At 44.6% G+C, this 16,703-nt stretch overlaps 1 protein-coding gene across 3 annotated transcripts in view; it reads right to left on the bottom strand.

Annotated features, from left to right (window-relative positions):
- The window catches only part of INTS3 (integrator complex subunit 3), a 2,345,436-nt gene that overhangs the window by 1,075,429 nt on the left and 1,253,304 nt on the right, over positions 1-16,703 (bottom strand). For all 3 annotated transcript variants that reach the window (XM_044079970.1, XM_044079971.1, XM_044079972.1), the window contains one exon: positions 2,529-2,632. In XM_044079970.1, the coding sequence (XP_043935905.1) occupies positions 2,529-2,632 (104 nt within the window). The remainder of the gene's footprint in view (positions 1-2,528; positions 2,633-16,703) is intronic.

Here is a 16,703-nt window from a genome sequence, read left to right as displayed (position 1 = left end):
GGGGATTGAGGGGAGCCCTCTGTTATCCGAATCAGTGTCTGATGTGACAGATTCATTAAGTGAGTAAATGTGCTTCCTCTTACTTGCCTTTTTCTAGATGTTTCAGGGTTTTATGCATCTGAATCTTCAGAGGGCTGTCTCTGCGCAATCAGAGCTGGTTTGGGGTATACGAGGCAATGCTGCCCAGATGACACCTGATCAGAGGCCAAGCCCACAAAGCGAGGGTAACAGGATGGATCCATTGTCAGGGACCTTGTGGATCCACCTTATGAGGAGGACTGATTCTCCCCAGTGCATGTAATACCCCCTCCAACCTCACTGGGATCCAATGAAACCCCCCTCATAGTCAGGTCTAACTCCCTAAAAAGAGTAAGAATCAGTGCCAAGGTAGGAATCCTCAGATCCCACTGTGTGAAAGGCATGGAGGAGGGCTTTGGCAGCAAGGTCTCAAAGGCTGATAAGACTGACAGAGGAAGAGGAGCAGGCCACCTGACTCTTCGGCCCAGAGACTCTGTCACTGGCTCTGACTAGAGCTTAGACAGTAACATCGAATCCAACTTGTCAGAAGATGATGAGAATTGAATCAGGGACTCTGAAGTCACAGGATCCAGATGATCCAAGGGAACCGGAGCTAAAGTACGACCAGTATGGGAGCCGGGATTGGAGTAAAATGTATCAATCCAATTAGCTTTGGAGTCTACAGAGTGGAAACGACCCCCTTCTCAATTTAGGTTTTGAGGAACCTCTGCAGCAGGTGATCCAAGCCAACTTCAGAGGTCCTCTTGCATAACCTGAATGATCTGGTAGAGAGAGCACAGGAAGAATTACAGGGAAGTTTGTCTTTCTTTGGTGTAGCATGGATGGTAATGGATGTCAAGGATTCTGGATCAAGTGGAGGAGTGTACTTAGGAGTATGACTACATGCTCCTTCAGCCTCAGAGTCCTCAGAGTTGAAACAGGACACAAAGACTCCAGCAGGCATATCCTCGATTCTGCATCCTTCTGTTTGAAGACTTGTCTGACTGCTTCTTGTTCTTGGAGGACTCCTGACCCAGGGGAAGGAGCTCTTTGAGGATAGGTTTGTTTCACTTGTCAGACAAGGTACACAAGTCATGAGTGTCTTGAGGCGGGATCATATGCCTGCATTTTGTACTGTTCTTGAAACTTGTTTTCTGATTCATTGTAACACACACTAGAATACGGATGCAATACTAATAGAATCACAACAACTATGCAAAGATAAAGGTGTTGCAATCAGTGCATACTGAATATGCATGCATTCAGTAACAAGAGCTCCACAACAACTATTTTAAGTATCTAAACAGATCTTAATAACTATGTATGCCTAAAATACACACTATTAACACAAAAAGAGAAATACTGTTAATCCTAAAAACTAGCATACCACACTAATGAGTATCTATAAGATAAGGAGGTAAAAGATGGTGAAAGCTGAAAGGGAAGGGCAAGGACTTCAAATGCTCGCATCCAAAAGGAATGAGAAAAGGTCAGAAATTAGCTAAACAGCAGAAAACACTTCATGATGATCCCAGAACTGAAAATCTGACCAAAATCACCTCCTAATATAAATAAAAGGCGGAACACTTATCTACCACATCTGCAATGCATCTCCAACAGACAGCAAACGAGATCTAAGTTAGTCAAGGAGGAGCAAGGTAACTGTGGGAAAAAGTTTAGGAAGGGTTTGAGGCTGGAGCAATACATTAGCCAGATCAGATATGAGCAGGGGTTCAAGGACTCTCATGTTGGAATACACTAAAAATTAATATGATCTAATATTTAAGCTTATCTATCTTACACTGATGCTTAAAACACTTCTTGTACTCAAAGTAGATGTCTCTCCCTCATTAGAAGGGGATGATACTCCCTGTCCTAAGGTCAGAAGCTTTTAAGCTCTAAGAAGGCCTTCAGGTTATAAGGCTTTTGAAGTGGGGTTTTCTTGTTAAATCAAGTACTGTCTAGTCTTAAACATTTATTGGTTTTCATTAAGACAGAATAAAAACTGAAGATGATAATTATTTGGTGGTACTCATCAGCCAAAGGCACACTTGTTGGTGACCTTTTCTAAAGATGTCATCATCCCCAGAAGAATATTCAAAATAAATGGCAAAAAGGTCACTACAGTAAAGAGCAGAAGCAGTACAACAATTATCTAAAAAAAGAAAAAATCCTGACTTAAGTACCAGCAGCAGCTCTGATGGGTGAATCAACACACTTTCAATGGGTTAATAATTCCACCTGCTCCCCCCTTTACAGTGCATGTCCCACTGATATCTGCAGAGTAGGGTGATTCCAGCCACATAAAGGAAATAACCAAAGTTAGGCTGGACAGTCCAATGTCAGCAGAAGCATAACATCTACTCAAAATGAATGATACTGCAACAATAACCCTTCCAAGATAAACACATAGGTTTCTACTTTGAAATTTAAGACCGTCTTATATCAAGCTTCTAAAAAGGCTACAGAATATCCTCAAGAGATGAGGGTTACTTAACCATGACACTTACTCTTCTGTGATTTCTTCAGGTAAAACCTCACCATGAAAGTGAGCCTTGAACAGTTCCTGCAGACAAGATGCAACTGTGGACAGCTGATCAGAATCAAAGTCATCCTATTGGGGAAAAAAATCTGAAATCAGTTAAAATGTCAAACACACTTTTCTGTCTCTAACCTACCAAAAAAAAAAAAAATTGTTGAGAAATGCATATTATACTGAACAACCCAGAGTCCTGAGTTTGCATGACGCTCCTTCAGCAAGACATTTTAGGCCTGACTAAAAAACTAAATTCTCCATTGATGCTGCAATAGTTATATCATTCACATGTACAACAGCCAGTTTCCACGTAAGCAATAATGGCCATACCATTTGTCTGGGGATATCTGGTAAAAGAAGGATGAGCATGACAAGGATACCATGTTGTTCCCAACAGGGAAGCTGTCGTCTTTTACAGGGTACACCCACATGGAGAATAGTAAAATTGGAAGCTGAGGACCCAGAAAGATGAACAGTGACAAAGCAAGGGAAAGGGGAGGAAAGGAAATGAAGACTACACAGCACTAAGTATGAAAGAAAAGAAAGCAGAGTTGAGGGCAAAAAGGAAATGAAGACTACATAACACAGCGCTATGGCCTCCACTACTTATGTGTGAATGGACTAAGACATGAAGGTCATGGAGTCACCGAAGACTATAGGAATAATATGCACTTTCAGTCTTAGCTGTCCACGTGGCATCACAGCCTTGGTGGGGCATAAAAACAGTTACATGTGATCTGTATACCTAACCAGCCAGCAAAAATGAAAAAAAAAAAAGTACAGGAACAAATAACCATCTCAGGTTATCTTGCAATTAAGGGCATTCTACCTCACAGTTTAAGGCACAGAATAAGAACTAGTTCCACTCCTTGAGTCTTGGTTTACACAGTATGTTACTTTAAGCAAGACACTAGGCATTGCTGGAGGGGTGATCTCTGAAGATATTGTGCTTCCTGTGTTTATCCAGTTAAACAGAATTTAAAAGTTCACTGTAGACTGAAAGGGAACTAAAAAAACTGGTTCTAGCTGTGTACAGTGATACAGATATAACAGACAATCACTTACCTCTGTTATTTTCTAAATAAAACTCTGCAGTTTTGCAAACAGTCAGGCACACATTTTTGTACAGGAATGCAGACTCTGACAGTATATGAAGACAACTTCACACATGCCTACTCAGCCAATATACCTAGCTACTGCAGAAACTAAAAAAAAAACTGCTTAATCAGCTTATCCCTCTACCCCCAAGCCTCAGAATCAACACATATCTACTCTGTGCATTTACAAATTCCATTAATTCTTCTTTAAATTACCTTAATTTGTTTTATAAAACAATGTAACTCTATAAAAGTTGTTCTAGAATGGTATTAAATTATTCCACTATTACAAAACTCCAGAGACATTCCCCATCATGATCTTCTTGCCACCCTCCCAAACATACCAACCTCCTCCTGCACTACAGCGTGAAGTACATCTGTCCATCATATCATTACTGCTCCCCTCCATGTTACCTAATTACTAGAATCCCCTCTTCTCCCCTACTCTTGTCTTCTCTCCCAACATACAGTTAATGAGTATGAGTAATCTAGTTCCCAAAGTCTTGATTCCCACTTGAAGAAAAGGCTACAGCTGCAAGTTATCATTTACAGAAAACCTTGCTAGCAAAGTGCAAGAGCTACACCATCCCAGACAGGGGAGACAGAAGCAAGGAATAATCCAGCCAATACAAACAGCGCACTCAAACATCAATTGATACTATCAGCATTCAGCACCCACTAATCTTTTTTTCAATGTGTTTGCCACAGTAGACAGAACACCTGAGTGGAATTCCAAGTTATGTCCTAAAGTAGACAGAAGGAAATCATGAAAGGACAGCCCTCACAAAGAATGCGCAAATTCACTAGAAGAGGTTTAAACTACAACTTTTCCTTCAGTAGTAGTCCAAGCAGACAGATAGAAAAAAATACTTCCTAAAGGCCGAAGCTTAACTATCCTGCAAGTCTGAAGTAGAAAAAAAAAAGAGGGAATTTTCTTATTCCATCTAGTGAATGGCAACCCCCCCCCCCCTAGAAACTATGTGCTTATCATAACGCTTGATCCTTTTCATCCAAGTCAACCCAATACAAAAGTTTGCAGCCACTTCCCAAATCCAGTCTGGATATTCACTACTGCTCTATGCCTTGAGCTCCTTTAAACCTTCCCATAATCTCATGTGAGCCCTCCCCATTTAGACTGGGTTTGCTGCCAAGCCTCCATATGTACCAGAAAACCAGCATCATTATCTGAAAAAGCAATGGAAACATGACAATTTGGATGTGAATGGAGAAAGGTATGTTGTATCAAGTAGACTTTGATAAACAGGATCAAATGTTATGGTAAGTAAATAACTTCCATGTGCTACTTTCAGTCTCTCTTTTTAATTTCTCCAAGTCTTTTAGGTTTCTAATAGCATGAAGGGAATGGACTCCATTCCAAAGTCAAAGTATGATTCCATTCCTAAGTGAAAGTATGATCATAGTTTATGAAATTAGTATTGTTTCAATCTCTGATGTCAGACAGAAGTACTCTTCGCAGCACCCATAATGTGCCCAGTAATGACTCCTCCTGCAATTCATATGTAATTACATGTACCGGTAACATTTCTAAGCACGACTGTTGCTCCTACTACTATTGGAACTGTCTGGGTATCCTTCTTCCAAACTGCCCTCATTTCTGCCTGCAAATCCCACTATTTTATGGCTTTGTGCCTCTCTGTACACAAAATACTGTAGTCATTGGGTGCAGCAATTTCAATGATCAATGCAACTTTAGTCTTCTCTTCTTGGACTAACATATATATATATATATATATATATATATATATATATATATATATATATATATATATATATATATATATATATATATATATGGTTTTCTTGCATCTATTGTTTGAACTGTTGGCAAAAGGTGATACCATATGATATAAATTTCATTATTTTTATAATGCTTTGTGGCATTATTTCATCTACTTCAGTATTATAATGTTTGCACAATCCCCAATCCAACAGTATTGCCACATTAATATGCCTCTCAATATACAGTCCTTCTGCCATTAGTACATCACAACTAGCAACAACATGTGCGATTGTTTCCAATTCTGTTTTACAAAACCTACATTTGTCAGTTTCTCCCACATGTTCAATGGACTTTGTAAACCAATGTGTACATAGTCCACAATTTCAGACCACCAATATTAACCATTCGTTTTTTGGTTTAAATTCACCTCTCCTTAACCATTCTAATCAACATCAGGTTGTTCCAAGAGTTTTCTGTATTTGTAACTATATTTATGCATTTTCCACATTTCTTGCCTTCTCATCTGATCTTTCACCTTATATTCTTGCTGTTTTTTGGCACATTCAGCTGCTCCCTGATTTTTCATGTTCTTCTGATTTGAATTCCATTCCAGCTTGACACCAATATGCTTCTGCGAAACTAAACAGGGAACTCATCTTAGACTTATTCTCCTCATCAAAAAAAATATACTTGTAGAGGAAATAAGGCAACCTCTGTTCTTCTTTTTTTAAAAAATACTTTAATAATCCACCACAGGGGAATAGAACGCCATCCAGGAGCTCAAAACCACAGCAAAGACAGCAACAAAAAGAGCATAAATGCCAATAGAGTCCACTGCGTTTTCGTTTCAGAAACTTCTTCCGATGAAACAGAATACATACTGAAGTTTCATAATTAACAATCACAATTGACCAAGGACTGCTCTGAAACTGTCTTTTCTTAATTTCTCAGGTGGAAAAACAGGATAACCTTGTATCAGTAGGCTACTGTGGTCATAGTTTAAATTAACAAACACACAGTATTGATCAGATATTGGTACTATTTGGTATAGTGAGCGTTCGGTGTTGTGTTTTTAATATTTTTTTAACTTTGTCATGAATATTTGTATATTAGTAAGGTTTTTAAACATTCTAAGTCTCTAACTACGGAAGTTTTTATTAAAAAGAAGGAGTGAATTAAGCCTTATACAGGAAATCTATATATGGTATTGGCATTTTTAATTGGTTAATTGGCCAATTAATTATTGAATTATGTGCTGAATTTCAATGTAGAGAGTATTTAAGAGCATCATGAAACTTCAGTATGTATTCTGTTTCATCGGATGAAGTTTCTGAAACGAAAACGCAGTGGACTCTATTGGCGTTTATGCTCTTTTTGTTGCTGTCTTTGCTGTGGTTTTGAGCTCCTGGATGGCGTTCTATTCCCCTGTGGTGGATTATTAAAGTATTTTTAAAAAAGAAGAACAGAGGTTGCCTTATTTCCTCTACAAGTATATTTTTTTTGGTGAAGTACTGTTTTTTATACTTGTCTCCTTTTCGCTGTTTGTACTTATTCTCCTCATGTTTTAAAGCTTTCATTACGTTTAGGTTTTGTGAGATATGTATGCAGTGCTACAATTGGAGATGCATGTAATCAATTTTGAGGAGGCCCATACCTCATTCAGAACTGGGAATATATATAGTCTTGGTATACACTTCTTCTTTCGGCTTTTCCCGGTTAGGGCTCGCCACAGCAGATCACCTGTCGGCTCATGATTGGCAGTGAAGTTTTTACGGTGTCGAGTTGCCAGCTCGGCACCCAACCTTCCACGGAAGGCACACACATGCAAGCACTCACGCCTAGGGCCAATTTGGAGTATCCAATCCACCTAGAGCATGTCTTTAGGATGTAGGAGGAAACCGGAGCACCCGGAGGAAACCCACATGACCACAGGGAGGACATGCAGACTCTGCACAGAAGGCACCCCAGTCGAGGATCGAACAGGAGAACCTCTTGCTGTGAGGTGGCAATGCTAACGCTGCACCACCGAGGCTGCCCAGCCTTGGTATACACTGATTTTTATAAATCATTTGATTTGCATGAAGCATCCTTCTTGTTTTCCTGTCCAACAGATCCAATACCTTTTGGGGCCAGTCAATCAGTCCAACTCTGTTCCTAGATGTCAGCACTGTTTTCAGTATTAATTTTAGTCTTCTAAAATATTCCTAAGTTCTATTCGCATTTGTTCATGTTTTATAGTGGATCTTTCATAAATTCCCAAACATTTATATACTCCCTCTTGCTCAAGTTATTTTATATCACATTCCTGTCCCAGACTGATGTTTTCTTGGTGCTGCAGCTTTTCTGCTTTAAAGGTTGCTTTTGCACATTTATCAGGAACAAATGACATTCTTATATTGCCTAAAAAAGTTTTGACCACTAGCAGTTGTGCTTTCAGTTCCTCATCTGATGAATTATACAGTTTTAAATCATCTACTAAAAGGAAATGAGAAATCTTAACACTTTGTTGTTTTCTGGGAGCCAAATTGTAGCCATGGCTTAATCTGTTAATTAGACAGCTTAATGGATAAAGGGAAAGGCAAAAGAGCAGCGGTGACAAAGAATTACCCTGGAATATCTCCCTTTGAATTTTTATCCCTGGAATAACTATTTGTCCTTTATCATGGCTTAACTGCAAAGTGGTTTATCACTGTTTCATGGCCACTGTAGTGTAACTGATCAGTGTACAGTGTGTCATACATTTTTAAGCACTCTTTAGTCCATGAATGTGTCATACTGTCAAATGATTTTTTTATAGTCTATCCATACCATATGTAGATTCTTCCCCTTTTTACAGTTCTCCATTATGACTTTAATAACAAATGATCCTTTGTTCCACATAACTTTCTTTCATTACCCTTTTGTTCTACTGCCATGATTGAGTTTTCTTCTAAATGACTATAAACTCTATTGGCGTCAATTCCAGTGTACAGTTTATAAGTCGTCACAAGGCAAGTTATTGGTCTATAGTTTTTAGGATAGCCTGCAGGTTTGCCATTAAGTAGGTGTACTGTTTTTCTTGTTGTTAACTAGGTTGGTGCCTGCTCGGGTTGCGCATATAAATAGTTCTTACTCATGGCTAAATCTTCAGGTAAAGATATTAATACTTTTGGCCAGAAGTTAGGTACTCCATGTGGGCCTGGGGTTTTCCAATTAGGAGGTTTTCTCAACTTTGTTTCAATCTCTCTGTCTGTCATCCCATTTCATACGCAGTACATCTGAACTTTTTACCAGTCTGTATGGTCTGACAGTTGGGAGAGAATACCAAGCTACCCAAAATCTCAGGTGGCATCATGACAGGATAACTCTTTGAGAAGTGAAGTTCCAAAGTTAGCTCTGTTTCTGGAAACGATGTCCAGCTTAAGGTGTTCTGAAAATGTTTGCAATGTAGAATATGTGATAAAAATTTCTGAAAAAGGTTGAAGAAGCTGTAGATCTTGTGGAATGGGCTTTAGGTTTTGAAGGTAAGGTCTTACTGTTGTAAGTGTAGACAAAGGAAATAACTACCTGAGAGCCATCTAGACAAAAACTCTGGAGTCAAGTCTGTTAGGACAAAAGAAAAAAGGCACAAACAGCTGAGTGTCCTTCTGAAAACTATGGTTCATTGTAGGTAGAATGTGAGTTGACTGTGGACATTTAGGTTGTGTAGCAGTCTCTCTCCCCTACTGGAACAATTTGGAAAGAATACAGGATGAATAACAGACTGGTTACTATTATTTTCAGAAGCCACCTTGGGAATAAAAAGATGGGTTAGTTCTTAAAGTAACTCTGTCCTTGTGAAAAATCATGTATGGCGGCATAATAACAAACAAGGGATGTGATTCTGAAATTCTTTTAGTTGATGCAGAAGACATGAAAAAAAAAACGTTTTTCCAAGATAAAGACATGAATTCTGCAAATAAAGCTGACTCATATGGAGATTTTGCTAATGTTTCTAGGACTAAATTTAAATCTGAGGGTCCTTAATGAGAGGGCAAAGAACTCCTTTAAGGAGAGCCTTGCAGTTTATGAGAGAATGAATTATTGTTTTCCTATCCGGGGTGGTAATTGGAGATGGTAGCTAATTGTACTTTGATAGCAGAACTGCTGGAAATTGCTTCAAATAAAGAATGCAGAAATAAGAAGTTATGTACTCACCATAACGTTCCATCTGAGTAGATAAACTTCATTTGTCAGCAACCTATGGGTATCGGATCCGACTTCGGATCCAAGCCGGCAGTTTTCAACAGCTTAGATCCGAGCTCCTAGCTCCTCCCCTACCCATAATCCCCTGCCAACCCTGACTGACCTCAGATCAAGTTTGCCCCCAAAGCAGAAACTGCTAGAGATTTATCAAATTCAAAGACCAACTGTGAAGAAAACAAATGTAAACATTCGAAGGTCAAGGGGAAGGAGGGGGGGACGGTTGCTAACAAATTAAGTTTATCTACTCAGATGGAACGTTATGGTGAGTACATAACTTCTTAATCTGAAGTAGTTAACTTCATTTGTGCAGCAATCTATGGGACAGAGTCCCCAGCTACCTGATCCTTGGGCGGCCGTCATAGAAGGATGTTCCGGAGCACTGCAGAGCCGAAGGATGCTCTCCCCCTGGAGATAATGTCCAGCTTATAATGGTTGATAAAGGTATGAGATGAGGCCCAAGTGGCAGCCGAACAAATATCATCTAAGGATACCCTGGATCTAAAAGCAGCATAGGTAGACATAGATCGGGTAGAGTGGGCACGGACTCCCTGAGGTGCGGGCCTACCAGAACTTTCATAAGCCAAACGGATACATTGCGAAATCCATCGAGACAATGTGACTTTAGATACCGAGTTACCCAAATTCATTTTGGCAAAGGAGACGAACAACTGGTCGGATTGCCTATGACCAGATGTCCTGTGAATATAAAAGCGAAGTTGTCTATGGACATCCAAAGAGTGTAGTTTGTATTCCCCTTTGTTCTGATAATTAGGGAAGAAAACTGGCAAGTTAATGGACTGATTGATATTCGACTCGGAAGCAACCATAGGGAGAAAAGAGGGATTGGTCCTGAGATAGACTCTATCCTTGTGGAAGGTTAGATACGGGGGTTTCACACAAAGGGCTTGAAGTTCAGAGACCCTTCTTGCCGAAGTGATAGCGACGAGAAAGGCCGTCTTCCATGACAAATACTTGAGATCCACTGGAGCTGCAGGCTCAAAGGGGAAAGCTGTCAAGGCCTGAAGCACTAACGTCAAATCCCAAGGAGGTACTACTTCCTTTACTGGGGTCTGAGCAGAAAGGTGCCCTTCAGAAAGGTCTTGCACAATTTTGCGGTGATCAAAGGACGCAGTTCATGTCCGACATGGTAGTGAGAGATAGCTGCTAGTAGAACCTTGACAGTGGAGCAGCTAGCTCCCTGGTGAAACAGTCCTGATAGGAAGTCTAACACAGCAGGTAAGGGAGCTGTGAAGGGATCCAAGTTTTGATGTTCCGCCCAAATAGAGAAATGTTTCCATTTACTACTGTAAATCTTCCTAGTAGAAGGCTTGCGCGCTGCTACTAGAATAGCTTTGACTGGGGAAGAGATGCCGGGAGTCCTAGCTACGAGTGGAACTGGAGCAGCCAAGCCGTGAGCTTGAGATTGTCCAGGTTCGGGATTGGGAGACCCAGAGGGTGGGAAATCAGATCCGGGAGGGGATCTAGAATCCAAGGAGGATTCACCAGATGAGACCAAAGGTAAGGAAACCAGGTTTGATGAGGCCAGAATGGGGAAATGAGGATAATCCTGCTCCCCAACCGACTGGCTTTCTGTAGAAACTTTAGCATTAGGGGGAGAGGTGGATAAGCATAAAGCAGACCGGGAGGCCAAGCATGCACCAGAGTGTCTGTCGGGGATTCCCCGATGTGGGGAATTAAAGCGAAATAGCTGTTGCATTTGGTGTTTGAAGGAGAGGTGAAAAGATTGCAACAGGACTGCCCCCATTTGGCAAAAATCCGATTCGCTACCTGCGGATTGAGAGACCACTTGTAAGGGGAAAGGATGGTGTGACTGAGTCTGTCCGCCAGGATGTTGGACCATCCCGGAATGTGTGTTGCAATGAGAAAACGATTGGTGGAGATCACCCATTCCCACACTCTCATGGCCTCTCGACAGAGTGGGTAAGACCTGGTTCCCCCCTGTTTATTGATGTACCAGACAACCGACATGTTGTCCGTCTGGATCGCAATCGTTCCTACAGGAAGAAGGTCCTGAAGTGCTTGCAACGCTAACAGCACTGCCCTCATCTCTAGGACACTGATATGCAAAGAGGTCTCCGTGTAGTTCCACGTGCCTTGGACAGTCCTGCCCGAACAGTGCCCCCCCCCACCCGAGGCGAGAGGCGTCTGTGGTCACCGTGGCAACGGGAGGGGCCATAGAGAAGAGGCGTCCCGTCTGGAGGTCCGGGGATTGCAGCCACGATACGAGAGCCCTCTTGCAAGCCCTGCTGAGGGGAATGGGATGACTCAGGGGGTAGTGACGAAAAGACCATTGGACTTGGAGGGTCCATTGTAAGACCCTCATGTTCAGACGTGCCATTGGCAATAAATTGATTGCCGCCGCCATTGAGCCTAGAGCCCTCAGAACCAATTCCGCCGGAGGAGCTGAAGATTGAAGGATGGCCCACACATGAAGCCTCAGGGTTCAAAGTCATTCTGGAGTTAAGAAGGCTACAAAATTGATTGTGTTTAACCTGGCCCCAATAAAGTCTATGACCCGAGTCGGGGTGAGAGAAGATTTATCCGTATTTATTGTGATTCCTAGCCAGGGAGCAAGGCGAAGAAAATAGTTCCTGGCTGTGCAGAGTAGATGCCTTGTCGGGGCGGTCAGGAGCCAGTCGTCCAGGTACGGAAAAATCTGAATTCCTTGGAGCCTCAGGTGGGCCACTATAACTGTTAACACTTTGGTGAACACCCTGGGGGCTGAGGTGAGACCAAAGGGGAGAGCCCTGAATTGGTAATGACTGGCTCCTAACCGGAAGTGGAGAAACCTCCTCGATCGTCTGTCCATTAGAATGTGGTAGTACGCATCCTTGAGGTCTATAGAGCACATCCAATCGTTCTCCCCTAATACGGGGAGAATGGATTGAAGAGTGACCATCCGGAAATTCTCTTTGGTTACAGACAGGTTCAAGAGGGAGAGATCAATGATTGGCCTTAAGTCCCCCGTCTTTTTTGGCACCAAAAAGAACCTGGAGTAATAACCTGATCCGAGCTGGTCTGGGGGGACGTGTTGGATGGCTCTTTTTTCTAGGAGCTGCTGTATTTCCGCAGCTGCGGCCTCCCTCTGATCGGCTGGGACATCAGGGAGGTGTTTGGGGAAGAGAGGGGGGGTAAGAGAAGGGAATCTGGTAACCTCTGGATATGATGCGAAGCACCCAGTGGTCTGCAGTGATGGACTCCCAAGCTGCCAGGTGCCTCGAGAAACGTCCCCCAACTGCCTCCAGAGTGGAGCAGTCGGGCAACCCCTCAGGGTTGCTGCGTGGGCCGGTCAGAAAAAGGTTCTCTGCACCCAAAGTTTTTCGGGCCCCCTCTGCCTCTAGGGCGGCGTCCTCCCTGTCATCCTCTGACGCGGAAGGACTGGGGGGTCCCTAGCCGACTGGGACTGTTGCGACTTCCGGAACCACATCTTCTTCTGTCCCTTTTGGTTCTTGGAGAAGGACCTCTGGGGAGCAGAGAAGCGGACTCCGACAGCAGACAACGTCTTCCCGTCCTTTTTGCTCTGGACCAGGGTGTCACGAACGGTCTTCCCAAATAGGGTAGGACTATCAAAAGGGGCATTTGCGAAAGAGGGTTCCGTGAAATCACAATGCCGGAGCCAGGCCTGACGCCTCATGACAAGGCCTGCTCCGCTGGCTCTAGCGGCTCCCTCCGTGGCATGGGATAGTAGCCGCATAGAGGTATTAGAAATGGACCTAAGAGTGGCCATATGGGTGGAGTACAGCTGTCTGTCCTCCGCCGACATGGACTGCGGGGGCGACGCAGCGTATTCTTTAATAAGATCCCGCTGCAGTCGAATAACGTGTGCCATATAGTTCAGTGACCTCACCGAGAAGGCCGCTGAACTAAACACCCGCTTCCCTAAGCGGTCCAGCGATCGGGACTCCTTGCCCAGGGGATGGGCTGAGGGACTCTCTTGAGCTAGTTCCCTCTTAGTGGCCACCACCACCAACATGGCATCTACCGGGGGACCCTTGCTCCAATGGGGCCTATCCGCAGGGGGACTGAGAATCCTGTCGGGGCGCTTTGGGACTGGCTCCACAGTGTCTGGCTCCTTCCATGCCCTGGTGGTAATCAGGTCCACCAGGGGGTCGGCCGGAGGGGACACCCAAGAGGTAGAAGGGTCTGCTTCAAACGCCTCCAGGAACACGGATTCGTCCGAGGTCGGCTTTAGGGCAGACCACCCGCCTCTGATTCTGAGCATTTCCATGATATCTCCAAAGGAGACATCCTCGGGGGGGGGTGACCTTGGGGTGCCTTCCCCTTCCTCCAAATCCGTGTCTTCAGTCAAGGACTCAGGGGAGTCCACATGCCTCCTCTTGCACTTCCGCTTGTGGGGGATCTCCTCAGGGGGGGGGGGCTGTGCGAGGAGGCCTCACCAGCAACATCCTGTTCCAAGGGAATGACCTGGGACATTGAGGCAGGCTGTCCCTGGGGCTGGGTGATGGAAGTCGGACCCAACAGAGAAGGAGTGCGGGGTGGAGCTGTGGCAAGGACCAGGGGCCTGGAAGCAGTCGACAGAGCCCTCTCCACCACGTCGAACGGTGAGGGAGAGCCGCTCTCTCTGGGATCCGAGAGCAGACCCTCACTCGGATCCGACAGGTGGACCGGGGCAGGCACCGAAGCGATCGGATCCGACGGACCAGTATGCTCCGACCTGGATGGCGCCAAAGGCATACTGAAACCCTCGGATCCGAAGCTCAGCCCTCGGCTCCGAGAGCTTGGATCCGACAAAAACGGACTCGATAGGCTCGAGGGAAGCATCGGCGCCGAAGTACCCGAGACTGTCAGCGCCGACCCACCCCCGGTTCCAAGGCTGCCCGACTCCGAAGGCTCCGAGCCCGGGAAGCAGGACGGAGAAGGAGCTATCGGGGAAAAGAAAGGGGTCGAGCTCCCCCCCGGAGGGGGTGGAGGCAGGAGCACTCCCATCTGCAGTTGGGCCTGGAGGAACCTTCGCATCATCCGGTCCAAATCTGCATTGGAACGGCTGCGAGTGGATCTCGATGAGGCCACCGAAACGGGACAAAAGTGCCACCTCGATGACCTCGAAGGAGATCGGGTCTCCTCCTCCTCAGGACCCGGTGAAAAACAGGGAGACCGGGAAGCCCTGGAGGGAGAAGACCGCTTAGCCGGGGGGCCGACGCGGAAGCCTCGGCTCTCTGCTTGTGGTGCTTCTCCCTCCTTTTGTCTTTCCTGGCCTCCCTCTCCTCCGGGCCTACAGTGGGATGTTGAGTCCCGGCCAGGGGGAGAGAGGCGGGAGTGGCCACCGCGGAAGCCACGGTAGGACCGGAGGCCGAAGCCGAATCCGGGGGCAAGAGACCTGCCAGGATCAGCTTGGACCTCCGGTCAAGTGCCCTGGGGTTGAACGCCGCACAGATGGAACACCCAGAGGAAAGGTGTCCAACCCCAAGGCACAGAACACACCGAGTGTGGCCATCAGCCGGTGAAAGCTTATTGCCACACTCGGTGCATTTGGAGAAAATGGGTTTTGGGGCCTCAGACATCTTAAGCTAAGGAGGACACACACGTTAGGCCCCAACACGCGCACACAGACCCTGACGAACCAGCGAGGGAGAGGGAGGGAAAAAAATAACTAAAAGAAGAGTTTAACTAGGGTTTACAGACCAAAGGGATCTAAACACACAACACTCACACTAAAGAGATAGAAAATGAAAAAAAATTTTCTCTCAAAAAATAGCGACCAAGCCTGGAGCTCGAAAATCCAGCTGCTGACGACAAGCACGGCAAACTAGATCTGAGGTCAGTCAGGGTTGGCAGGGGATTATGGGTAGGGGGAGGAGCTAGGAGCTCAGATCTAAGCTGTTGAAAACTGCCGGGTCGGATCAGATACCCATAGGTTGCTGCACAAATGAAGTTAACTACTTCAGATCTGTAAATCACCTGTAATAGAAAAAGAATACAGATCAAATCATTAACAGACAACTCACACGGTAAGAATAGCAGGCTCCAGGTCCGACTCTAAACCATTCACAAGTGGTGTCCCACAAGGCTTGGTCCTGGGACCCCTACTGTTCAGCATATACTGCTCAGAAGTACAGGCAAACACAGGAGGACTATGGCTAACCAAGTTCGCCGATGACTGCAAACTGGGAGCCATAATTGACTCTCTGGCTGACACGGACATTCTCCAAAAGGGCCTTACTGAAACAGACACCTGGTGTCAAAGTCATGGTCTCAAGCTAAATGCCAAAAAATGCATAGTCATCCCGTTTGGGAAAAACAAAACACCCATGAATTACCACGAAGGTGGCAGCCCCCTTAATACAGAAGAGGTAATAAGACATCTGAGGACCCAGGTAGATAGTAATCTCTCCTTTGACAATCATATTGCCAAAGTAGTTAGGGAATCCTTCTATGTAGCCCATCTAATTACTAAAGGGTTCGCATCTAGAAATAAAAAGGTTATAGTGCCCCTCTACTCGTCACTCATCAGATCCATCGTAGAGTACAATGCCCCATTTGGGATGTACCTCACAAGACACTTCCAACAGCTGGAAAGACCACAAAAGCACCTCACAAAGCCATGTCCAACTCAGAATTGATGGACATGCTCCACCTAAAGAAATCCAAGTCAATGCGAGCCACTCGCTCTAGTGAGCTAAACCTCACCACAACAATAAATAGAACATGCTGGAGGGATAGATTCCTGTCACAGAGACTCCCCATGCTTTGGAACAAAATTCCTAACTACATTAGGCAGAGCCCCTCAGTAACACTCTTCAAGAGAAACCTTGACAAGTGGATGGGTAACAGAAAATACAGCCCTGGGATCACTTCATTGGCTCTTCTTGACAGAGGCTCAGTTAATTAATCAATAGGGCAGCGAAAGCTGACACACTCTGGCTAGGCTTACAAATGCCCTCTGGCAGATAGCCTGGTACCTACCTATGAACCTATTAAGTGGTGGCCCAGATACAGAAATGTCTTCACTTACTTTTTTAAATCTTTTGAGTTGACTATCTACAAAGTGGAGAAAACGCAGATTACATTCTTTGAAACAGAAGTATGCTTGGCCATTACAGGAACT

This window comes from Protopterus annectens, chromosome 8.part0, assembly GCF_019279795.1.
Source record: "Protopterus annectens isolate FY-2018-M chromosome 8.part0, PAN1.0, whole genome shotgun sequence".
Taxonomy (NCBI): domain Eukaryota; kingdom Metazoa; phylum Chordata; order Ceratodontiformes; family Protopteridae; genus Protopterus; species Protopterus annectens.
The sequence above is the reverse complement of the archived record's forward strand: the minus strand, read 5'-3'. Positions and strand labels throughout refer to the sequence as shown.